At 40.1% G+C, this 27,293-nt stretch overlaps 1 protein-coding gene across 1 annotated transcript in view; it reads left to right on the top strand.

Moving 5' to 3' along the window:
- Positions 1 to 27,293, top strand: part of ADAMTS18 (ADAM metallopeptidase with thrombospondin type 1 motif 18) — a 96,064-nt gene that overhangs the window by 13,524 nt on the left and 55,247 nt on the right. The window contains exons 4-7 of the mRNA XM_073308471.2: positions 19,110 to 19,392; positions 24,851 to 25,050; positions 26,069 to 26,152; positions 27,028 to 27,187. Of these exons, the coding sequence (XP_073164572.2) occupies positions 19,110 to 19,392; positions 24,851 to 25,050; positions 26,069 to 26,152; positions 27,028 to 27,187 (727 nt within the window). The remainder of the gene's footprint in view (positions 1 to 19,109; positions 19,393 to 24,850; positions 25,051 to 26,068; positions 26,153 to 27,027; positions 27,188 to 27,293) is intronic.

Raw genomic sequence — 27,293 nt, 5'->3', positions numbered from 1 at the left:
GTCTGCAATAGCTCCCTATGTAGTCCTCCTACAGCCCAGGCTAACCAGAGCACTCTCTTCTGCCATCTGGCTTCTCATTGTTAGGAGGGCAACAAAGGGATGTTCTGCTGTCCCTGTGTCATCAGGGATATTGCCCAGTGTAGATAATTGCTGCCTTTATAGTTCCTGTATGCCCACAGAGCTCATCCTGGGTTGCAGAAGACCCCAGAATCAGGGCACTAAATGTATCAGTAATTATAATTGAATTCCTGCTTGAAAGCTGTGCCATAATGCATCTTGGTCCAGAAGACAGGTCAGGATATGGGTCAGAAGATGGGGGTTGTATTCCTTGCACAAGCACAATCTTGATGAGTAACGTTAGGCAACATGCTTTAATCTTTATAAGCCTGATGTTCAGAGATTCTGAACACCCACAACTCCTGTTGAAGTCAGTGGGAGAGCTGCAGGTATGCTCCAAACTCAGACCCTAATCCGGCTCAGATTCTCATTTGTAAAGTGGAGATAGTGATGTTTAATACTTAGCAAAAACAATGAGGTGTCCTTGTGGCTTATGTAATAAGCCCAAATAAATATGTTAGTCTCCAAGGTGTCACAAGGACACTTCATTGTTTTTGCTGATACAGATGAACATGACTACCACTTTAAAACTTAGACTGCTTTTCATGTGTAGCTCTCAAAGCACTTTATAAAGGAGTCTGTCATCAATGGTAATTTTTTTGAAGTTTGCCATGAGATCTTGGATTCAACCTGTACTGTCAGTTTTACCAAAAATAGGGCATTCTTATTGGGACAGTTCCTTAGATGCAAACCTCCACTAGTATGAATTTAAGCGTAAAAATACATTGACACAACAAACAATTAAGCAAAGCAGTTATATTTTCTCTGCAGAACAAGCAAGCATGAATTACATTTTCAGAGATAAAAGAAAAGGAGGACTTGTGGCACCTTAGAAACTAACAAATTTATTTGAGCATAAGCTTTCGTGAGCTACAGCTCACTTCATTGGATGTAGGTAGTTTAATAATTCTATTTGCAGTCATAAATATACTGCAGCTATAATTTGGAGGTAAACTTTTTTTTAACTTATTCCTGCACTGTACTTTAGGGAACCGTACCGCACTGACTATCTTTTCTTAAATTTTTAGAATTCTGTCTTTCTTGAGCAGGCTAATTCACATACCAGTCACAGTTGTAAAAATATCAGTAATAAATACGTTTCCATGTTAGATTATATGGTATGAAATCAACACTAGCAGGGAAAGTGCATTGGGGATATTCAGTAAAAGGTAACTGCAGCCCAGCTAAATTCCACACACAGGAACACACATGGGCCAGATCCTCAGCTGACATAAATCAGTATAGCTCCATTGACTATCAGACCATTTGTCCATTAAGTCTGATATCCTACCTCCAGCAGTAATAGCCAGTACTGATCACAAGAGAGGAAGGAAATGAAAAACAAAAAAACCCACCAAACAAAAAGTGCATAATTTTCAAAGATTAGGGTAGGTACCTAAATAAGTGGTCTGATTTCTAGAGCTGCTGGATATCTACAGCTCTCATTGACGTCACCTGATCTATAGCCCCTTCAAGTCAGTAGCAAGACTCTTGTTGATGCCATTGGACTTTGGATCAGGTTCTACATAGGGAAGAGTTTCCTTCTGACCCTGGTGTGATCATGTTACACCTTGAAGCAAGAGATGTACAGTTTCTGTAGCACAGATTATTACCATTATTATTTGGTTTAGCAGAGAGACATTGTGCACAGCTGAAAGCATTGCTGACTCATCGAGAAGGTGTGGAATACTGGTAGAAGGACCTGACACAGGAACCTCGTAAATAATCTAAGGTAGCCCCTTATTCTCAAATTTCATTGAATCAGAAGTGAGACTCAGGAAAATAGTCTACTGAAGGACAGGGAAACCCATCTTGCAGGCTGACCCTGTCCTGTTCTCATGGACCTTCCTTACTGACTAACAACAGGGAGAAGTGAAACCAGGCAGGAGGTCAGCCAGCTACCCTGAGAATGGTTGAGGCTGCTGCTATTGGTAGACTACACTGAAATGCTTGGCATTTGGTGCCTGGCCCTGCCAGCTACACTTCAGCGCGTTACTGTCAAGTGTATTGATGCTGCAGCCAGAGTATAGCGAGAGCGGAAGGTAAAGGAAATGCACTGAGAACCGCCAGCAACCCTAGGAAGGGAAGCCAAAGAGTAAGTATAATAGTTTACAGGGCCAGATTGTGTTCAGCTCCTGTTCAAATCCCATTGGAGTCAGCACTCCTATTGATGTCCTTGGCCTTTGGATCAAGCCACAAGTGTGCCAGGGCAAGGAAGGTTTTTAGGAGTTTTGCCGCTGGACAGTTGCACTCACATGAGTACAAGGACTGCACAAGGCTATTATGCATAGCCAGCCTATTGAGAAAATGGAGGAGGCAGGACAGAGCCTCAACATCCTCTTCACAGGCCAGGAGAGCTGGATAGCTGCAGAGGGGAGGGATATTGCACCCTCTAAAGGAGTGCTGCAGCTCTGGCATTCCATGCCAGGGAGCTCTGGGTGGCTATTTTACTCCCTGAGGCACAATAGCTCCTGCCGCTTTCTGTGCCCTGGACTATTTCCTTCAGCGTGGTGCCATTCACAAAGAGTACAGAAGCATTCTTGGCCGAGTAGCACACATTCGGTGCAAGTGTCATTGAACATCATATTGCACCAATCAGATAGTGACAAAGGGCTGCTCTCTCCATAAGCCCGTGTGACAGAATAAATGCCACTGTAAGGACAGTCTGGACTGAGTCAGCGAGAGAGGCTGAGAGACTACAATGGTGAGCTGAATCTGGGGATCAATCACACGGGACGTGATGAGCTCTACTTTGCAACCCTTATATCAACATATTTGTGGCCTTTGGGATGAGTCACCTTGACCGTGGGGGGTTTTTTGTGTGTAATTTCCCAGCCTTTTCTTCTTTTATGGTGTCCAAAATAATAACTTGAAAGGAAACAGGATGGCAGTGACTTTGGAGGAGTTGAACTTGGTTGTTGTGGCTCTTCAGATGTATCATTGAATAACTGTAAAGATTTCCAAGGGAAAAAGTAAACATGACACTTTAATAAGTGGAGTGGAAAACCGGAAGAAAAGAGAATATTATTACTGCCTTAGCACTCAGTGTATGAGTGCCTCAGAGAGAAGTACTCTGCTATATAAACCAGTATATATTCCTGATATAAATCAATATACTATATTTCTAAACTGGGTTAAATTTGGGCACATTTGTATGTAGACAAGCACAGGGCATTTGGCTGTAGTGTTAGCTTTCATAATCATCTAAATACACAAAAGCATCTAGAAATCCTGCAAGATGCTACATCCTCTTTGTTACCCATGTGACCACTTTAGTGCCTCTTGATACCCTACACATTCAGTAAAGGTTTAAATGCTAACCCCATATATATATATATATATATACACCATGCACCTGGTATGCTAATTAATATGAATGGAGATACATATTTAAATGGCACCTAATATACCAGATCAATGCTAATCCTTTACTTTTGCAAACCACAGCACAGTGTTGGAATCCAACCCCTTTAAGATTGTAACATGGTCTGTAGATAACTCCCCTGTAATGCTTCTCAGCGCTGTTATCATTTTGCCATTCAACATCATTGGTATTTCACCAGAATAAAATTAATAATATTTTATTTGTTTTTAAAAATATTTTTTCTCTACACACATAATTATATCTCAGTTAAAACAGTGATTTTCTGGGCATAAAGTGCTCCTTGTAGTAATTGAATAGATGCATAGCCCATGGTTAAGAATTTCAAAAAAAATATTACAACTGCTATTACTACAAGGAATACTAAAAATGTATAATTGAAGGAACCATACAATGTCCATGAATTAGTTTGATAACATAGTTAATGGAGTTTCTGAAGAATTAGACATCTATTTAGGAATGGCCAATCCGTATGAGTGCGTAATAATAGAACACATTTTTAAAAAGAATGTGATGTGTGGCTCACCTTAATCCATTTGGTGAATCCAATGTGTAAACACAAATTGGAGCACTGGAGACAGGCAAATACGGTATCTCAGGGCGAAACTTTCAACAGGATGGGGAGTGTAGTTTAAACCTTGTCTTATCTCACTCTCCTCCTACTGCATGATGGTTCTCAGCGGGGAAATTTTTGATGGATTCATAGCAACTGAAGTGCAGTTTAAAATTACACTGCTTTTAATTTCCTTGTTCCTGACAGATAAGGAGGGTGGGCATTTCCTGATTATATGGTGTAAATTCAAAGCATTTCAGTTCCCTTGGGTGCTATTTGTGACTAATTTACTTCCATAGAACTTCCACATTGCTGGTTTTATACTGTGGGAGGAGTGTATGATGTGAAGAGAGGAAATGTTTCACAACAAGTGGTCCTTCTGGATTTTCCTCTGTTTATGTTACCACCTGGAAAGAAGAAAAGGTGGAATAAATGAGTGATGCTCCAGATGGACTGCCTGAACAGTCACATCTTTAGTCATGACACATTAAGTTGAGTAAATTCATGCTGTGAAGTGGCATGATGGAACAGAATTGCACTTTAACTTCTAGCAGCACGACTAAAGATCACAGAACACACACACAGGGGCAAACACTGCTTTGCCTCTCACATGCCAGCAGTCCTACTGAAGTAAATGAGAATGGAATTCACTTTAGCCAGATTAAGACTGAATAATCGGCCTTTGGGTAGGTGACGTGTCGGGTATTAGACTGAGGAAGTGAAATCCATCCAGCACTAACCTGGGACCTGGGCTACAGGGCAGCTATCCTGTCTTTACTCCAGCCTACAGCTTGGAGTAGCAGTGGTAGCTTCCTTGTATGTGTGAGGGCCACTGGATCTGTGCAAACACGGATCCAGTGGCCTCTCTCCCGCCTTGCTCCCAACCCACCTCCATTGATACCGGTTAAGCCAGTGCAGAGACCACCACTCTCCGCATCCATTCCACATAGTGCCACTGCAGGGCTTAACTGGGGCCTTGAATCTTGACTCACAGAGCCACTGAATTAACAGGACTGCCTGTGTGAGTGAGGCAAACAGGATTTGGCCACAATGATTCCAGGGCCATTGAACTACAATAGAAGGCTTGAAATTGTTTTGTTACCTCAGCAATGTTGTGCAGGCACCTAGGCTGGTAGTTTCAAGGGTGCCGGAGGGAATTCAGCACTCTAATCCCAGACTATTACTATGAACACAATAGGTTAAATAATGATCTGTTGTAATTAGACTATGTATTTGAGGTTAAAATTCAGTTTCTTCAACAAGAAATGTTACGGAAGTGTAGTATTTAGTACACACCCAGAGAAGGATGCACAGGTAAAAATGCTGGGGTAAATGTTCAGCTAGGCCTCTCTGAGGTCCCCACATTTGTGAAATTATGCACACACATACTGGCACCCACATTTTGCAGATGCGTATACCCACTATAAAGCCAAACTCTTGCACACTTTAAATATTCTAGCATTTGCACACATAGAAATGTGGACTGACACCTGCAAAATGCATGGCAAAGGGTTCTATGAGTAGAAATTCTAATGCTTGCATACACATGGGTTATTAGTGGACTTAAAGTACACGTGAAAGTCTTAGACCCTGTCTGTATAGAGTTTCTTGCACCAGAGTTTGAAACCAGAATGAGCCACAGCAGTACAAGTCCTTTTTAACAATAGTGTAGCATTCCCACGCTGGGAGTTTGCGCTGAAGCAGCTGGTTATGCAGATGTGAGTACATCACTGCACAAAGCCTATGTAGGGACAGAGCCTTAGTTGATGCAGATGTTGGAACCGGCAAAGGGTGGATGCAAATATGTTGTTGTTCAAGTGATCTTTGCAGGCAAAAAGCTGAGTAGAGCCTTTTCCACCTTTAAACTTGGACGTGCAATGTTGTACATTCACATTATTGACATTTTCTGTCATTTGTAAGGTCACTGGAGTGTTTTGGCACCCTGACTTTTTTCCTTACTAGTACACCAAATACACCATGATTCACAGCCAGGTATTGCAGATGTTTCAGCAGCTAGGCCCTGCAGCACTTCTCCAACTGCCTTCAGCTCTCACACTGCTCCAAAGCCTTCCAGAAACCCTGCCTCCTTGACCCACATTCCCCAGCTGCCTGGAACCTTACCCTTCTCCGGACCTATGACCGTTCAGCAGGTGGAAGGTTAGACACTTTGGAAATTTGGTGTCCAAAGTGTTTCTGCTGAAGATTTTTAATTCTGAAGTGTTCTTAAAAGATACATTTTAATACATTTTCAGGGATAAGGAAGATATTGCGTAAAGCAAAAGATGGAATCTCTTCATAGACTGGGAGCACAGAGGTAAAATTACATGAATTCACATTTTCCTTGTTCCCCTCCATATTAAAGAGTGCAATCAAGATGCAGTGTTAGGATTTGTGATATTAAACAAAAAATGAGGGCTTCAGAATTGGACTCCAAATAATGACATGAGAGATGGGCCCAGACCCCCAGCCTCTGAATACCCACTGAATAGTAAGGATGTTCAGTATCTGAACCTATATCACAATTGTACAATTGGTAGAATATTGTAGGGAGTTCGAAATCTGGATCCTTCTCCAGATGTGACTATTTTGCCTTGAACCCATCTCTCTGTTACATTGGTCCTCACTATGTTAAACTGTCCACAAATTCCACACAAGGTATAGATGGTGTGACCTTCATACATTTGTACTGAGGTTAGAAACCTTTCCAGCAGATCTCTCTTCTTTTTCTTTAGCCCAAACTGTTATTAGAGCTAGGCAAATAATGAATGTCAGCTGACAATTCCGAAAAATCATAAAAAAACCCCAAAACCCAAACAACTTTTGAATTGAACCCAAACAAAAAATGTTTGGTGAACCAAAAAGTCTAAAAAAAAAGTACATCTGTTTTGCTCCACCTGTAAATGAAACATTTTGTTTTGATTTTGTGAATTTAATATTTTAAATTAAAAAAAAATTAAAAGAAATTTTGAAATAAAAAGTTGTTTTGAATAAAAAACCAAAATGTTTCATTTCAGAAGTGTCAGCATGATTTCCTGCCACCAAACAAACAATTTAGTGAAACTGACACAAATTTGTGAAACTTTTCAGTTTCACCAAATCTGCATTCCTGTTGGTAGAAAAATGTTGCCCATCTCCATCTATTTGAGAGAGAGATTCCCTTGGAAAAAAATATTGCTTCCCAACTTTTTCCATATCATTCTCTCTCTCTGTACTGGGAGTCTCCTGCACCATTGCAGGTTCCACAGAGTGGTGGTGGTCCATGTTTTGGGAATATACCAGACAGTACATTTAGAAACATTTTACTGTGTAAATGCTTTCATCAAGAAATGCAGTTTACATGCTTGAACCAAACTATCTAACAAATCTTTGCTAGATGCAATGGGAACTAAAGACTTCCCCTCTTGGACTGGCTTATGGACCTTTGTAGAAAAGGGGACTGTTATCTTCTCCACTCAGCTTCTTTTCCATCTTCTGTTCCTACCATCTTGAAATCTCTATAGGATTCAATGTGGCTGATCTCTTCAACTCAGTGAAAGGGAATACATAAATGCTCCCACACAGTTTATCACACTTTTCATAACAACAGTCCCAGCCAAACAGCATGTTGTAAAAGTCACAGAATGTCACAGACTTATACTCAGTACGATATGTTACACTGAACGTACCCTTTCATTACCATCTTAGTCTTTGGGGCATTTTAAAAAAAAAACAGGCTATTATATGGATCTGAATCACAACCATATGTCTGAAACCTGTAAACTTTGAGTGTTAGGAATCCAGAAATGGCTTTAGATCTGAATGATGTGGTTTCAGCCTGTCTCTAGATACTCTGGGCCAGATTCTCAGCAGGGATAGACTGTGTGGTTCAGTTGATTCCAATGAGACTACCTTGATTTTCACCAGCTGCGAACCTGGGCCAATGTTAAATCTAAAAATATTGTTCCAATAACAAAGAGAGTTGCCATGAAGTAGTAAGCAGCTATAAATTCTTGGACAGTCACCATGTGATCAAACGTCTGCCTACTACAGAAGTTGTCGCACTGGCACTTTCTTGAAAATTATTTCTTAGAGAGTTTTCTGGTATACTAATATTAATATTAAATACGTCCTCAGAATAGGCCAAATTTACCCAGGGGGTAGCTCAGTTGATTACAGCAAAGTTGCACCAAGGAGATATTTGGCCCATGTCATCCTGTATTTCAGTTATTATGGGTCAGTTTTTGCAGACCTGAAGTAGCATCTGTAATCTTGCACCTGTGTTTGAATTGTGCCACCGCATCTAATTACTTGCCAGTGGAAGCTACTCGATTCTAGGTAAAAATAAGGGTGAGGTGCAAGAACTCTTCTTTGTGCCCAGAAATCACATAAAATTAGGAAGGCATATTTTAGGAGTGCAAATTGTTCTCTCAAAAATTAGGCTTGTTCGTGACATAGAATCAAGATGAAACGTGTCCAGTTTAATTTCACCAATAACTCCCTTATTCCAGTTCACGTTTTGTATTAAAATCTGGATGTTATAAGATGTTTCTGTGGCTTACCATACACCTAAAAGATACAGCTGTCATTTTACAGGTTTCTCAGAGTGAAAAGCCATGAGAAAGGGATGAAATCTTATTTTAAACTAGTGGATCTTCAGCAAAATAATGGTGCTGTGCAGTGCAGATTTAGCACAACTTGAATTGCATCCAAAAAGAAATAAAGTTTTACCACTTTATCAGAATTCAAAATCAAAATGGGATTCAGCTGCATCTAGAGTTGTATCTATTTCACATGGGTGATTACACGAAAACAGAGGGAGAGAAAGTGAGGCCTCCTGCACAGATGCCAAGTCAGTAAGCTTTGTGGGCGGGGGGTATGAAGTGGAATAACCTATCTTAGGTACATATATGGTTCCCCTCATTGTAGTATCTGAGCTCCTCACAATACCCCTATGAGGTAGGGAAGTGCCTTTTTACAGAGGGGGAACTGAGGCACAGAGTGGCTAAATGACTTGCCCAAGTCACATAGACTTTCTGTGGTAGAGCATGGAATTGACCTTGGTTCTCTCAAGACCCAGGCTAACTATTGAACCATGCTTCCCCTCAGTGTGTCCTCTGTTCCGGGGAGGCAAGGAGGTGGTAAACCAGGTATGCTTGTTTTATGGGTGATACTCCAGGCCTATCTGTTCTCCACAGAGTGGCTTGTGGCCATTGTCTGGTGTAACGAACTCATCGCAAGCAGTGTTTCAGCAACAACAAAAATTAAAAGGTTGGGAACCACTGATTTAACCTCTTAGTAAGTAATACACCCAGACGCATACATATCACCTGAATCCATAGTCTGGCCTCATTGTTATCGGAGCTGGCTGAACTATTCATAAAAAAATAAAATTAGGTGAGTTTAGTTGGATTTGTTTCATTGCCTGGAATCATTGCAGAGCAGACACTGGCCCAGATTCTCTGCCAACAGCGAGCAGAGTGCCACTCTGGTGCTACACTGCCCACATCTTGCAGCCTTCAGTAAAGAGGATGTAGCTGAGGAAAAGAACATGAGGCCAAAGAACCCTTGTGCTTTGGCAATCTCAGCTGCAGGAACAGCCTCTTGGTGTCCTTGTAGCTGGTGCAATTTAAAGCAGCCTTGAGACTGAGAGCCCCATTGTCTTCGCACTGCCAGAAGCCACCTTTACGGTATATCCAGGGAGATCTAGTCCGAACACCTCTCCTGGTCGCGTGTTGTGGGGAGAGAGGCAGCCAAGTCACTTCCAGCTTTGCCAAATCTCACAATCTGATCATGAGTCTCATGACATTGGCTGTCTTTCTTAGACCTCCAGCGGCTGGAATCATGTGGTTACTTGAGAATCTGACCAGTCATTAAAAAAGAAACCAAACAACAATAATAATAATTATTAATAATAAACAGGTACATTTCTAGTCCCCATGGTTGTAGAGAAAAACTTGAAAAAGCCCCTAAAGGCTTGGGAACCAGAAGGGAAATAAGAAGAACCGCTGTTTTTTTAGTTTTAAAACATTTCATGATTTATAAGCCACTCTCATCATTCTGCAGAGTCTGACTCCTGATTATCAATGTCTGGGATTGCATTTCTGATGCAGAAACACATTCCTACTTGGAAACATTAAAGCAAGCATCTGATGAATGCTAAATAGGTATTATGTAAAAGTATTTGCAACTAAGGTCTTTAACATCTGCCAGCAATTCTCTAGCCTAACTTGTTCATTTTCTATTTTATTATTTTCAAATAGTTTTTGTTATTTTTATGTCTATGTCTAAAACACTTATAACAGGATAAAATTCACAAAGAAAATACAACGTTAATAGCACACATCACAAAAATCATTAGGACAGATGTATTCCATCCATTTAAGAATTGTCAGCCATACACACTAAAGAAATATAATCCTAATAATACATTTTTGTTGCACCTTTTCATTGGGGTGGACTGAATAATTCACAGAAAATGCTTTATTGTGGGGGAAATTCAGCCCTGTTCAGAGGTCCAGCACAAGACCTACGCCTCATTTAAGTCCTGTTTGGAAGGCTTTAGTGGGACTTAAATGGTGCACCAGCCCAGTGCTGGAACAGGGGTGAATTTTATCTTCTATAAAAGTTAGTCCCTTGGAAGGTGCTGTTCTAATCACCCTGTCAGCACCACCTATAGGTCCTGATTCAACAAACCACTCAAGCATATCCATAGCTTTAAGCATATGAATAATCCTAATGATTTACTAATGTACATCCTTAAATGGGCTGCTGGATCAGGGCTTTAGCTAACCTGTATCCTTATGTCTAGTTTTCTTGATGCACCACAAGTGTTTAATCAGCTGTTAGACAACACATGACAAATACTGCACTGTCTCCTTTCAGATAAAGTAAGTGAAGCATTAGTACATTCATATAATAATCCCTCTGCTTCCTGTTTGCTTTGTGATGGGTTTCAGAACTGTCATAACTAATAGAATATCTAGATTTTATCTTGTCATCACTGGGGCCTTACTTAAACAGTCCATCCCCAACCACCTGTATAACTGTCAAACCTAACTTGGATCTGTTGCTCATATCTAATTGACTTCTGGATCCATTAGATTAGAACAAGCAAGAGAAAGATAGGTTTCAGCGGGCAAGTTTGCTTGTGTTCAAACTGCTGTGTTGGGCCCACAGTGATAGAATCACTAATGATCCATGTAATCTAGGATGCAACCTGTCAGACTTGTTGACATTTATAGTACAATTTTTGTAATATATATAATGTCATTTCTAATATTTAGTGTTTGCTTGTAAGGCATAAGAGGTGCAGATAGATATGAGCAGGAGTCCTAATTTGCATTTGTGGTAGAGCAATAATCTTAGTATTATTTCTAGAATATGTCATCATTACCCTGCAATAAATGTCAGCTTAATATATTTAAACACTGTTCAGGCAGTTCAATTACCTTAACCAGAAAAGCAAATTAGACTATTTCAGTATTTGCTACATGTTGATAGAAGCAGCATGGCACAAAGATGTCTTAAACAAGTTCAGTCAACTGCAAAAATACAAAGGCACTATTCAGAAATAACTTTGCCTTTGTTCATATAGGAATAATTAAAGGAAAGCAATTTTGTTACCCTTGGTTCAACAATTGCCAAACGTTCAGAATAATACTCATTTTGTGCAGTTTAACTGAACAGAAGAGTCTTTCATGATGAACTCAGAATGGTTGTTTTAAGGTCCCACTCCCTGTGGACCGTTGATTTGGGATAGCAAAATGCTATGTTGTTAAAATATCTTAACATTTTAAAGTTTAAAAATATAGGCAGTAAGTCAGCTATGTTATGCTTGAAGAGAGAGTTCAGTATTTTTATGATTTATCTGGATTTGAAAGAAAACTTGACAATAGTCAACTCACAATCCAGAATCGGTGGCCAGTGGCTCTCATTTTTCTTTCATTTAAAAATATTTTAATAATGCATGTTGGACATTAAATTAACCTAAATATTCAGAATGGAGGTGGGGGGACAGATCCCCCAAACTACTGGAAATGAGCATAGCTCCACTGAGGTTATTTTCACCAGGTGAGGACCTGGCCTAAGAAAGTGTCTTCTGGCCTTTTTAATTTCCTAATTCTGGTATCATCATCAACAAATGCTACCTACAGTGCAAAAATCTCAACACTTTGTCTGAGGGATGGGTGAATTTGTTTGCATAACATAAAAACTCAGGCAAAGTTTAGTTAACTTACACTCTTTGTTTCTGTGTTTTTTCAGTGCACACATGCCTTAGCATTACCTGGTTTGGCAAGGTATCTAAATGAAAATGAAAATTGAGTGTCACCCATAGAATCTCTGACCTGAGTAAGACAAGTGTACTCTTGGAAATCTCATGAGAGTCCACTCCTACAAAACCCTGGGCCAGATTTCTTGAATAAATTGGTTTGAATACATTCTGAAAAATGATGTATGTGGAGAAATCCTGCCTCCCTCTTCCAGAGGGCAGACACAGGACCCAGATCTGTCATATTTGAGCCAGCAGGGGGTTTGCCTCTGACAAGGGAATTCTCTGATAAGCAGTTGAGGCCCTTTGTGCCTTCTGAGTGTGCCAAAGGGCCAGAAACTGAGTAGAGATTCAGGCCTTAAAACTACAACCTGAGTGACACTAGGATGAATTGCAGCCAATAGCATTCCCTGAGCTTTCACTCCAGTCTGAGTGAGAAAGCATGCGAGTGTTCTGTGATGTGTCAGTGTCAGATATTATTATGATGGGAATTCCAGGAATGCATGTATCTTCCTAGCTAGATTTCTGCTCATTTGGGATAAGAAAAACTATATATTTTAGATCATCTTTCCTCTCAGGAGGTTTATATTGCAGGGAGGTTCTTCATTTATCTTTTCCTTTTGCTGTAAGCACAACGGAAAGTTGTACTTTTAAGTGCAGTCTGTTTCTGTTATGTGCTGTATCTCTTGTTGTGGTTAATCTGTGTTTGACTCAATATTTTTTTGTAGGAACTGTACGTTGTGGGAAATAGCCCAACAAAAGGCACTGGACTTATGCCCATTGAAGTCAATCGAAGTCTTTAGACTGACTTCAGCTGCCTGTGGAACAAGCCCCAAGTCAACTGCTTTTTGAAACATTGTGTGTAACATTGGAGGACATTTAATGGGTTCAAAAGAGCTCACACTTAACACTCCCTTAAAAAAGATTCTTCACGCTGATTGCAACCATCCCTATGCAATGTTAAATTGTTTATTCACTAAGTGCAGTGGTTGCTGTTAACATATCAGGATTTGCTCACAGTTAAAAGAGAGTGGTCATAGGCTTTTTAATAGCTTCAGATGTGTATGCATAACCTAACATCAAATGAAGTGTTATAAAATAATTAATGTTGCTTAGAAGGTATTTGTACATATATTTTAGTACTTTGGTACAGTCAAGGTGCTCCTGTTATCATGCAAAGAGTAATTGTACTTGGCATAAGTCTGTGCTAGGTAGTTTTATTTGTTTAGCAGATATTGCAGCTGAGATGTTTGATTGTCCTCTGTGTCCTTAGTTTTGAATTTCACATTGTTTCATTTTTTACCACATTATCTGTGTCTGGATGATGAATCTCATGTAACTCTTAATGCATATGGATGAGCTGTTGCCTGTAATTGAATTAACACATAATGAAGGTGGCTTTATGGAAATATGAAATCCGTAGCCACAATGCTTTCCTCATGTGGGAAAAGGAACAGACTCCATCTCAAAATCTCAGTTTTTAAATATAGACAAGAAAACAACAGTTCTGAGAAGTCCACTCCAGGACGATGAGTCCTTCAGCTGCCACTGCAGTGCGTCTCCCTAAGGCCTGGCCTACACCTAAATATTAGATGACCTAGCCATATTGTTCATAGCTGTGAAAACTTTTGCTCCTATGTCACATAGTTAGGAGGACCTAACCTCCTCTGTGGATTCAGTTTATTCAGTGGAAGAATTCTTCTGTCAACCTTGCTACCACCTCTTGAAACGGTGGGTTAGCTACATGGATGGAACCCCCGCTTCTGTCAATGCAGGGAGTATCTACTCTGCAACAGCTCAGCTGCAGCGCCCTAGCTGTGCTCCTGAAGCACATTCATACCATGGTCCTAAGGCACCTGTGAGACGGTGACCATCCTCCACTCCCTGGGATGTCACAGTGGAAGCGGAGGATGTTTGTAACCCGCAGGAAGTGTTCCATACCTTGCAAGATCAGACAGTAAGGGCGCAGGCCAGCTTCAGTGGGAGTTGATTCAGATTCTAAGCACAGAGAGTACAAGATGTCTTGCATGCTATTTCAATGAGATGCAAATCACCCATTCTTGGAGAGAAAACATTTTAGGATGTGATGTTCAAACACATTCAACTTCCGTCTAACTCATCTACTGAAAACAGTGAAAGTTGTACCAATGACTTTAATAGTAGTGGAGTTAGACCAATGTTGAATGTTTTTGAAAAGCCCACTCTTAATCTCTACATAATAATACAATATCAGTGAAGAAATCCTAAAGCAGATTTGCTTCCTATAATCACCATCTCCAGCTTTCTTTATGAAGTTCCCCTTCCTTTTGAGATTTACCAGGAAAATCTTGGACAAATGCCTTGGTGTTAATACCCCAATGATATAAAATTTTATTAGGAAACATCTCAAACTGAAAATTTCTTTAATGGATCAAAGAACTAAGCAAACAATTAAGAACAAATAATTTATTTAATGAATGTTGTCTTTTTTTGTCTCGTTGTAAATTATCTACAAATAGACTGCAAATTTCCGATTGATTAAGAATTTGCTGAATAATTTCTATGAATGATTCTTGGTTTTAAGCTTGTTCACAAGCTAATACTGGATGCTTGAAATTTGAGCTGTTCTAATTAAACACTTAGACCAACCTTCCTGCCTTACATATTCCATCCTAAATCCTATAATCTACCTTTCCAAAGGTATGGGAGAGAAGATAGGCCTTACAGTGTTTCTCGAAGGATAGCAAATTTAGGTTCTGGCAGACCAAGGTGGTAGCAATTTTCATTCAAAGACTTTTCCTGGGCCTTGCCTAGGTAAGCATTTTTCTTCAAACTTCTCAAACGGTGCCACTCCCCTCGTGACAGCAACAGTGAAGGTGTAGATCGTCTGCTGGGGTCCAGGGACTTTTCACCACTGTGTTGTTTGGACTTGGTGAAAATGTTGGCACTTGTAACACGGCTTCCTCTGGTGGGGCTATGACAGTGGGAAATTTGAAGAAAAACTGTAGTGTAGACATAGCCATGAAGAATGCCCTGCCCCTTCTCGTCTTAAAGGGTTGGATCTAAAGCACACTTAAGTCAATGGAAAGACTTCCCATTGACTTCAGTGAGCTGTGGTTAAGCTAAGATTGGGTATGCACTTATATTAATGCTGGTCCTGGCAACACAAAGACCTAGCTTCCATTTATCCATAGTAATTTTTACTAATTATACCCACACATCTGCTGAAGTTGCTAATGAGGAGAAACATACTGTATTTAATTCATGACTTCACTTAAACTTCATAGTTCTTTTGAAAAAAATCCAGACTAATAGAGAGATTGGGCTAGAGTCTCTCCCCTTGTTTCTGTCCCCATTGCACTGCTCTGGCAGTGCAAGGTGGCCAGAACCTGCTCTTAATTAGCCCTCTGGGAATTATTCTGGCATGGGAGAGTCTCAGATGGCATAAAGCTAGCATAGCTGGCTCCCCACCTTAACCATTTTTAGGGTATCATATCAACAGTGGGCACATCAGGGGAAGGCATCTGTCCTCATTTCTCAACTGGCATATCCCCTTTGAGGACCATAACCTGCTAACACAAGATTGAGCAGCTCACATGCTGCTCTAATTAACATCAGGTCTGAAGCTAGAGTAGTTGCCACTTGAGAATCAAGGAGCTGTAACCACATACCTAACTGACCACCTGAAATCCAGTCCAGTTTGTGGATCTCCAAGCGGGAGCGATCTGGGCCAATATTTTGTGAATTGTTAGAGATTAGTTAAATATGAATACTGGAAACTTGCTCACAAATTATAGAAATGAACCAGCGGCCTATCTTATAAAGACTGCTCTGTGCTGCAAGACTGCTTGAAACTAGATGTTGTGTTAGAAAAAAGAAAAAGTAGACATTAATTATCCTTCATAACACTTTCCAATTGGAATAATCCTTTCTGATTTACTTTAAAACCCAAAGGGAGTACATCTCATTTGAGCATTCAGCCCTGGTCTCTGCTGGAGAAAAATTTGCAAGGGCTGACCGAATAAGGTTTTTAGGTCACTCACCAGCTAGTTACAGCACATGAAAATCATGCAACAAAATGAATTCAGCACATGGGCCAGAATTCAATTCATCACACATTTCTGGAATTCTCAGTCCACCCTTGTGATGTTAAATATAGAAATTCCATTTGGGACTAAAACTTGATGTACATCAGGGACAGTTTCTTACAAGGAAAATGTAGAAAATCCTCTATTCCATATGGTTTGAATCATTTATTAAATGAATCCTGTAGGGGTAATTTCAGACGTGGAAACCTTTAAAATGGAGAAATAAAAAACAGATTTATTATGTTTCTGTTTTCCAATAGAAGGTTGTAAAATCAGTTAGCAGATGCCTAGTTATCAGTGCTGAATAACAGATGATTGCGTGGAAGGTCTCTTCTTGCCCAGAACTGCATTTGAATTGTGTCAGTTCTAAATATCTGATGACATAAATCATAAGGATTAAAATATCAGTTCTCTTCCCTACACGGAAGTGCTTTGTCTTGTCCTATTGTGATCTGACGATTGAAGATTGCCAATCCATTGAATTGGGCAAGCAAGCTAGCTAAATTCTATATGTGAAGTTCCTCAGTCCTGATCTTTCATTAGCTGACATGTTATTACCTCTTCCTTATAATATGTTGAGCAAATATAGGATGAATGTTTGTTGAATGTATTCTGAATTAAGGAAAATGTCTATCACAATATGATCTCTGTTTATGTTCACAGCAACTTTTGGGAAGCAGAAGATCCTCACAATTAGTGTTATAGGAAAGAGTTATTGTTAAAATCCTGGTTGAGTTGTCCATCTATAATAATTGGTAATTGACCACAAAAGGGAAAGCACATATTTTCCCTCTATTTGGAAAAATACAGTAATGAATGTCAATCAGAGGGCTGATGTCTGACTGGTGAGCAGTAAGGACCCATGTCACTAAAATTCCTGATAAATCTGTTTTTTTTTGTGGATATATCTGATATAAGTGATAGCATTAACTCAGTAGCAAACACTACAGTTAAAGCAATGAGGATTTCATTTACAACTCCCTATTTTCTGAAAAATTCTCCTCCTGGAATGAAGCTCTGGAAGTGCAGAAAGGTCCACAAATCCCAAAGAAACACTCTAGTGAAATCAAGTATTGGTTGAAGTCCCTCTTCCTCTTTATCCTCAAGTCCTAGCCAGTCTGCACATAGGGGCTCATATAAGAAAAAAAATCAATTTCAAGATGGGTGATATGGCGCATATCCAAAATGTGCAATGCTAGGAGCATAGCTCCACCATCTAACATCAGAAAGTATTCTTTGCAAGGAGAGGTGGTATCATGGGCTGAGAGAGCTAATATATCATATAGCATGGTTGCACTTGCTTATCTGCACATACTTCTGGGAAGCTGTTCATAGAGCTGTGTGGTTCTCGGGGGATGCCACTTTTGGAAAAAGGTACTTTCCATGGGGTAGTGCCTCACTGACCCAAAATAAACTTTGGAAGTAATATTACATATGTACTCATCTAATCAAATTTTTCTTGCCCCACTTGGCTACACACTAATATTTGCTGCATCCATCTCATGGTGAAAAAGAGTGTTTATTTCAACAGCTTTTACAAAACAAGGGAATGAACAGCGCAACTGGTTTATGACTTGAAAATAAATACTTCCTCATTGCTACCCACATTTCTGATGCTGTCTCTGATCCTGGAAACACTTAAGCATATGTGTAGGTTTATTCATAGTTAATGCATGAAAAATACAACGTATTTCTCCCCAACCTTAACTCTGCCCTCTAGTGACAATGAAAGGGGAAAAATGTGCTAAACACAAAATGTGTTGGTAAAAATACATATGTATTCATTTTTAGTGTACATTGTGTAGCGATCATAGTTAATATTTAATGTGATGATAGTAGTTTAGTGTTGGTGAAAAGGTGATGCACTGACAACCCTGCAACCTGAAGTCTTGTAGTTATTCCACAGAGCAAGAACTGTAGGGCTCAGGTTGCCGCAGTAACAGCTTTACAACATTGCCTTACTAATAGAATAGACATATCTTGAAGGATGGAGAGGGTATTCATTGGCCACAGTCCTTCAATCCTGGGTTTCTGTGCTGAGGTTGAAAAAAAGGTGCCAATTAGTGGCAGAGACTTTTCATAGTTTAGGACAAAATTCTGCTCTCTGATCCACCCTAGTGAATACACTTCTGCCATTAGAGATGAAGATTCTGAGATTCTCTGAGAGCAACTGCAGGATTGTCTTGGACTAGAGTCTTCTGGAACACAAGCAAATTGCTGGGGCATGGAGTTCCATGATTAGTCAGAATGCAGTACAGCAAGTGGAATGGAAGCCTAGCTGCTAAGGAAATCTGTTGCTGTCAATTAGAATAGGGAATTCAGAGATTTAATTTACCGGAATCTGATGTCACAGACAGTTGTTTCCTATGGGAATCTGTTAATTGTATAGACCTCTTTTAAGAATCCAAATAGAAAAATTTGCTTTGACAATTTTCCCGGCCATGCTATTTTTTTTTAAAAAAAGAATGTTGTGCTTCAACTTTGTTCCCTTCTTGTCTATGCAGCACAATCTCATTCATCCTGACCCTATTCTACTGCTGCTGATGACCATATATCCAGAAAACCAGCCTGCAAGCTTGACAATGTGCTAAAAGTCTTCGTTTTGTATAAGAGACTCTGCAATTAAGAGAATAGGTTCAGCTATTTAGAAGGAACCTAGTGCTGAGAAGTGGACACAAATATATTGGTTGTCAAACAGCAAAATATAATGTTCTTTTGTTTAATTTGCTTTTTTTTTTTTAGTCAGGTTTGATAAGGATGCAGGAGAACGAATTCCTTATATCTCCATTACCTCAGCACCTAGCACAGGAACACAACTACACATCACCTGTTGGACATCAACCTCATGTATTATACAAACGGAGAGCAGAGGAGAAAGTGCACCGGTACAAAGTAGATTCCAATTCCAATCACTTTTCCCCGGGTCATCACAGAAATCACACACACCACAAGTATCATGATCAGGCGAATGATTACCACCATGGAAGGTTTCAAAAGCAGCATTTTTGTGGACGTCGAAAGAAATGTATGTAAGGAAACTTTCTCTCTTTGTTTGAGATAGTAGTTCTTAGAGACTTGTAGGTGCTTCTTTTATTGTGGTTTGTAACCACTACTCTGATGGGGGCTGAATTTTTTAAATAGTAGTGCTAACAGAGGAAGTGGAGGACAGATACAAGGAGCTGGATCATGCATTTAAGTTTATGGCACTGTCCATCACTATTATTACAACTCCACCACTAGTCAGTGAGTGACTTTCTTAGGAATGTGGTGCTCAACTTAGAAGATCCATCGCTCTGGTTTTCGTGAGATTGATTTATCTTTTAATGGGCCATTCCTCTTTTTGCTGGTGCTTTAACACTGCCTCTTCTGTACAATTACCAGTTCCAACTCCCTGCTCTATTTTCTCTTAATCTGAGATATGCGATTAGTTTGAAAGATGGAGGAAGGGCATTAGGAATCATTGATTTGGCAAAGGAGGGGGAATAGGTCTTTCACAATCCACCATTTGATAATGACGTTGTCAGCAACTGAGATGATTCAACCATAACCTCCCAAGGAAATTGTTTAAATAAAATTCTGGAGTCACTTCTTAAAAATGTATTGAAACTACATTATCCTACCAACGTCCATTGTGAGGCCATCATTAGGCCCTCAACTTGAAGAATATTTAGGAGCTCCTCAAGGATCCTATAGCTATACTTCTTATGTTCCCTTGATTCTTTTTGTGGGCCTTTATTGAGATTCATGACTAGAGCCCCAAGAATTGAATACAGTAACTGAAAAAGTTGCATCAGCCAAAATATGTCCTGTCCAATTTTTAATTGAGTTTGGGGACAACAAGAGGGTTTCTTTTCAAAAAGGAAAATAAAAAGGGGTTGGGGAACAGAAGGAGAGGAACAAACAGAAGGGAAGAGAAGAGGAGAAAATGGGAGGAGAAAATTGAAGGAGGAAGGAATGAAAGTCTCTGAGCGTTCTGCAGGAAAATATTGATCTGGTTGAAAAGATTGAGAAGTCTTTATATTTTCAATCAATTCATGTTTTTCTTCAATATTGCAGGTCTCTCTGCTACTTTCTTCCCCTTTCCTGCTAAATCTCCCCTAGTCTAAGAAGCCCCAGTACATAATTCTTGTACAAACCGATGGTCATCCTGTTTCAGTCCTTTTTTTTTCTTTTACTGCTATACAATGACTAATGAGAATGGAAGACAGCAGGGTCTACTTTAGAAAGTGAAGTGAGGAATATTGCATTAGCTCATGGTCTTCTCATTTTCCATGACCACCAGGGCGTTTTTTCAAAAGGTTGTTCACTGATTACAAAACCCGTATGATATTGATGGCTTTGATAGAGAGGGTTCCAGGCTCTTCCATGTTGGCCAGTTTATCTTATATGGTTCCTATTACTGTAGTACACTAGCACCTCACAATAGTCAATACATTTATCCTCACAGCACCCATTTGAGGTAGGAAAGTGCTGTTATCCTCATTTTACCAGAGGTACAGAGGGTAGGTGATTTGTCTAAAGTCTCAGAAGGCATCTGTAGCAGAGTAGGGAACTGAACCCAAGTCTCCCAGCCCCTATGCTAAAGTCCTAATCAGTGGGCCTTTATTCCTTCATGTAAGGGATAGAAAGGACACACAACTCCCTGTACGTTCAAGGGGACAACACAGCAGGAGTAATTTGGACTTGTGGCTAATGCTCTTGCAATTAAAGTTAACTGGATTTTGAAAGTAAAAATGGTACTTTACTGAATCTGTATCCAAACATGGTGCTGAAAGAGGACAGGTGGTGCTGTAGGGGGGTTGTTTACACTTTGAAGGTATATAGTTGCTTATATTGCTGAATACAGTTCACTGGCCTTTCTCCTAATTGTTAAAGCAGTGGTTTCTCTACTTTTTCATGTAGCTTGGATATAGCTACGACTCCCTCCTGTTTAGCAATATAGGAAGAGTAGGACGGCCATCGCTACTTGACATCTATTTGCGATTCTGGGTTGAGACCCCCTATGTTAAGTGCACAAAATTAAACTTTCAGTTATGTTGACGTTTTTACTAGTGATTGAATTAAATTTAAGACTTTACAAGCACAATGACTTTAATGATGCTGTGTGCAGGAATAAGGCGGGTTACAGGAATCAGGAACAAGACCTCTATATAAATAACACCTGAAAACTATGTTAAAAGAACATTAAGGCTGCAAAGTCAAGCACTCAGAAGTTAGGAAATGCTAGAATGATAGTTGCTCAAACAGTTATAATCCAGCCCATTGTATATATGCATTATGATGCAGTCTGTAATTATATGATCACTTGCTGTTTTTTTCCACCAGACCCCTACCTCATTCGTGCACATGATGGACAGTGCCCATTTAATGAGAAGCTATTCGATATTTTGTTTTCTCCTCATTGTTCAATCCAGGGCCCCATGCCTTGTTCACTGTACACTATTCAAACCCTGCTCTGAAGACAGAATTACTAATTTTCTCATGGGTTTTCTATGGTGTTCATTGCTATAGTATCAGAGTGCTTCACAAATATATATTAATCCTCACAACAGCCTCACAATTAATCCTTGTGAAACTAGGTGGTATGACTGTCCCCATTTTGCAGATGGGGAGCTGAGGTTAAAAAATGTCCACTAATTTTGGTTACCTAAGCTGATGCACCCACGGCCTGATTTTTCAGAGTACTTGGCACTGTATCAAGCTTTTTATATTCAAAGCGTAGCTTCCATTGACTTCAGTAGGTGCTCAGCTCCATGGCCTCAAGATAGGATTATGTAAAATGAGCAACACACAATTAGTGGCCACCTGTGAAAAGTCTGATGTAAGTAGCTTGCCCAGTATCACACAGGAAGTCTGTGGCAGAGCAGGGACAGAATACAGTTCTCCAGGGCAGCATTCAACAGCCTTAAACACGAGACCTTCCTTTCTCCTCCTGCCATCCCCTGCCTCATTCACTAGAGATCTTCCAACTCCTACAACAAATGAAGCAAGGGGTTCTACATACAATAGCCATCTTCATTATGCAACCCCAGAACAGGTCCATCCAGGGCACTGAATGAGGCAGGGGTCCTGTGAAAAAAAAAATGGAATGTGATCGTACCATTAAAGCCCGTATCATAAAACATTTGCACAAGGGGGCTGAATTAAGGTAGCACAGGCAAAAGTCATGTCACGGGCAGAAGGGCCATGTCCCTGCTCCAACCAATGGCGGTGGTGGCTCTAGAGTTTCTCAATGAAATGGTTATACACATTTTTTTTATCATAGGCAAAACAATGTATTTTTCCTTAACCACATTCTTGGAAACAGGTGAACCATTTTAGTTGAAAATCTCCAAAACATTTCAGTCTCACGTAGACACCTGGCATGGATAATTTCAGCCCCAAAACAAGGTCCTCTAATGGGATGCACCAGGGAGACTTAACTGGAGATGGCCTATACAACAGGGTTAATTAATCCCTAATCCAGAATCTATCCATTTTTGCAGTACAGGAAAAGAGATTATTAGTACGGTGCTGCTTGCAAAGGGATATGCTTGAAGACTTAAAGCTTAACCCTTCTAACTTTCTTTAGTAGCCATGTTGAACGTGCAGTTTGTAAGCATGAGCACAGCAGGTAAGCCATCTTTCAGCTATCTCATCACAGGCTAAAAAGTTTGGAGCACAAGATCTGAACAGATCGCCCTCTGTAAGTCATATTTGAGAATAGCTGCTTCTTCTGAATAACTTTTAGTAGTAGTAAAGCAGGTGCAAAAGAGAGGTGAGTCTCGGCGGTGATGAGAGCCACCCACAGTACAGGCCAATATAAAAGAGACTTTTTGTGAATCAAGTGCAAGCCACTTACTTGTGCTGCCTCCTAAACAAGGAATTGCTGTACTTGGGAAATAAACTATGCGTTTTGCTGATAGGTGATGCTTGTCTGTACATGCTTTCAGAAGAGGAGACCTCTCTACATTCTTAACAGGATAATAATTCTTGATTGATATTATAACTAAAATATCTTTCATTCATTCATTCATTCGTGTTCTGAAATATAGTTCTGATTAAATGAATTCTCAGAAGTAAATCACTAGGGATATTGCATTGCTACAACTTGTATCTGCTAAATACCAGCATATTGATGCCTACAGCATGTTCACTTAGAATATTAAGGACCAGTCCAGCATTCATTACTATGATTTACTCTTTGTAATATCTACAGTGCCTAGGAGCTCCAGTCATTGACCTGGACCCCATTGTGCTACTTGCTGTACAAAAACAGACCACAAAGACATGCCCTGCCCTCAAGAATTTACAGTCTAAGTAGCAACTAAACAAGTATAACATTCTAAACACCACAAGCTCTGCAAGGCCGTAGATCAAAGCTCCATCTGAGCATAACTTATTCAGCTTTGAGATGGCCTGCCTTAGAAGACTCTTAAATGAAACTAACTTTGGGTAGACAACTGATGCAAATAAGCTTCCCTACTTACCATCCTGTTTCCCTTGGATTCCTGGTGTCCCCGTGTGACCAAGGAGGAGGTAGATGCCAACATAGCTCTGTTGTTGGAGTAACTGTCAGACACAGTCACAGGTAGGGCTTCTAGACAAAGGTGGTTGTTACATTTTTTAATTACCCGGGGCTCCATCACTCGTATCATGTTTCATTCCTTTTGCCATAAAGATTTGCAAGGACAACTCCTGTTGTTATCTAACTAGCATTTTCAAATAGTGACTAGTGGGCTGAATTCTGGTTGCCAGGGGCACATAGGCTTATGCAAGAAAAGCCATAAGCAGGAAGAGTATGGAACAAAGGTTTTCTGCCCTAATTCTGGCTTCTTCAAAACCCAGAGAGAGGGTTGACTCTGCAGTCCTTCCCTACACAAGCAGAAGGCAAGTCTTGCTTTATTTCTCAGGAAGTATGGACCGCATGTTTATGCACATGGCTTCTGATCCAGCAATGGTCATTATTTTCCACTCTCTGAATTTTGTGCTCCAACCAGGAGTAATCCGTGTGGAGAGTCTCCATGGGGGGCTGTTGCCAGTCAAAATACAGGCACACAGGAACTCTGCTTTTGCAGCATATCTAGTTTCTGTATGTATTTGGAGGAATTTATTAAGGGAGGCAGAATCTGGCCCGTACGCTATGTTTGCAGTTGATGCAGGAAGGTGCCAAAATGGTCAAATAGTATATAGCTATTCAGGGAGAAATATTAACTATTTCTCCCTGCAGTACATGAAACTCATTTTACTAGATTATTTCTTTCCTCTGAATTGCTTATTGTATTCAGGTTTTTTTCTTAAAGAAGAATGAATCAGATCTTAATTAATAATGTATTAGAAGAACTCACCATCTTACAGGCCATATTAATCATTACCTGGCTCTTGCACAATATTGTAAATTCATTTAGGGCTCTATTCCCCAGGCGCTTTACTATCTAACCAAACTGCTCATAAAAATGACCCGTTTTGAACCCTTTCCAAAACCGTGTTCTGTTTGTCTTTAGACACACCTAAGCCACCCACAGAGGATACATACATCCTATCAGATGAATATGGAAGTTCAGCAAGGTTCAAAAGATCAGCTGTTAAAACCCCAAAAAGTGGAAGTCTGAATGTTGAAACGCTTGTTGTGGCGGATAAAAAAATGTTGGAGAAGCATGGCAAGGACAATGTAACCACATATATCTTAACAGTTATGAACATGGTAAGAGCTGGTGTAACTGACGTGCCATTGGTTTTGTACTCATCTACAGCTGTGGAAAATCTACAAGACAACCAGGAGCTGGGGCTTTAAGAAAAACACCCAACTTGGTGAGACTCATGATAAAATCACAAAAGTTGGCAATACTGAAAACTCCGCTTGTTAAATTGATTTCTGCAAGTCCACGTGTGCCAGCCTAGAAATCCCACCCTTGTTTTGTGGTGTGGGTGGAGTTGGGATTTATAATTATTCTGAATGTTTGTGTCAATTTTGCTAATGTAATTTCTTTTAGAATTAGTGGGGTTATATATTGCTCATAGTGTCTTTAATGGCTGGCCTGTAGCTTTACAACTTGCTCTGAATATAGGGTGGTGCATAGCGGACGGGGGCAGATTGGAGACTTCTATCTCAAAGCATCACAGTTTCTCCCTGACTCTCCACTTCCGCTGGAAGGAGAAGTGGGAGTAAGTAACTTCATCCCTACTCTGGCTGATGAGAAGGTGGGGTGAAGCCAGAGCTCCCTCTACTCCCCCCCACTTGTCTGCAGTGGGGAGTAAATAGGCAGATGTCTTGAGTCACAATCTAAGCAGGGCAGTAAAGGGGACTCTACTCCTACTTACTTCCCTGAACAGCTGCCCTAGTGAGCAAAGTGAGTCAGCCAGCTCCTTTTGCCCCATCACAAAAGCTTTGCTTTATTTCCCCTCTTCCCTGCTGCTGGAAAGAGGAGTTATTTGTGTGGGCAGACACAAGAGGATTACCTGCTGTGACTTTGATCCTGCAGAACTGGGGCCTGATCCAAAGCCCATTGAAGTCAGTGGGAATTTTTCAATTAATTTCAATGGGCTATTTGTCGGTCCCTTTGTGCACATTTCTGTTAGATGGAGGTGGGGCTAATCCTGCAATGTGCCGAGTTCCTCTTGACTGTCATTGAAAGTTGGGTCATGATAACTCATTAATTATCTTTAGTCTATTTTTATTACAGATTGATTTATTTATTACCCTCTCCTACATATTCATGCAGGTTTCTAGTCTTTTTAAAGATGGGACAATCGGCAGCGACATAAACATCATTGTTGTGAGCCTTCTTCTTTTGGAACAAGAGCCTGTAAGTGGTGTGTCATTATTCTTTTGTAGCAGAGTGTATCTGAAAGACACTGTTCACAAGGAATATATGGACAAGCCCACACTATGCAAAGGAAATTCCACTGAGGGCTTGTCATGACATTATAAACCACAAGACTCAAGTGTGAGATTTTATGACATCACCAGAACCTTTGATGTTACATTTTCCATATTTTACTGCTCCTAGTTTTTTTTTTAATAATAGAACCAGGAGTTTAATTAACTCCCCCTTTACCCTTCAGTGTTTCTGACTCTTACTCTAGAATCCTCAAATATTTTATAAGGGCTGTTGCCTTCAGTAGTTATTCATCTAGGACATATTTTTATCAAGAAAACCAAATCAAGAGACCCAAAGACACTTGTACCTCATGCATATTACCCAGTGAAAACCAAAAGGGCACAAATTCACAAGTGAAATGATTTCTAAAAGGGGAAGCCAAGCCCCAAAATCATTCAGATTGCAATTAAAGTTTAAAAGAGTTTATGAATCGCCTCTTGCTATTGAAATACTGTTGGGGAATTTTCAAAGGCACAGTTACGTGTCCAACTCCTACTGAAAGTCAGTGGGAATTGGACACCTAAACTCCATCCGTGCCTTAGAAAATATCCCTGGGTCTGAGTTTCTTCAGGTTCATTTTATAATTATGATTGATTGATTGACTTGAAATAGTTATTTCAGGCAGGTGTGTCAAATATATAGTGACATAGGAAATGGAGAGGTGACATTTCTTCACATCTAGTCATATAACTAAAGTAATTCCCCTTCCTCCAACCCCGACCCCAGTTCTTCTTCCTTCAATCACCTTCCTCAGCTGCCGGTAGAAGCATCTTATTTCTGTGTCTATGAAATATCTGTAGGGTGGATTAATGATCAACCATCACGCGGACCAGTCATTAAATAGCTTTTGTCAGTGGCAATCTGCTCTGGTTGGAAAGAATGGAAAGCGTCACGACCATGCCATCTTGCTTACAGGATTTGATATCTGCTCTTGGAAAAATGAACCCTGTGACACTTTAGGTATGGTAAGAAAATATGCTCTGCAAAACTGATGAATGTCAACTGACAGCATCTCGATTAATAAAATAAAGAAATCCCAATTTTGTGGCTAATGAGAATGTTTGAA

This window comes from Lepidochelys kempii, chromosome 12 (assembly GCF_965140285.1).
Source record: "Lepidochelys kempii isolate rLepKem1 chromosome 12, rLepKem1.hap1, whole genome shotgun sequence".
In the NCBI taxonomy this organism is placed as follows: domain Eukaryota; kingdom Metazoa; phylum Chordata; order Testudines; family Cheloniidae; genus Lepidochelys; species Lepidochelys kempii.
Note: the sequence above shows the minus strand (reverse complement) of the source record. Positions and strands in the feature narration are given on the sequence as shown.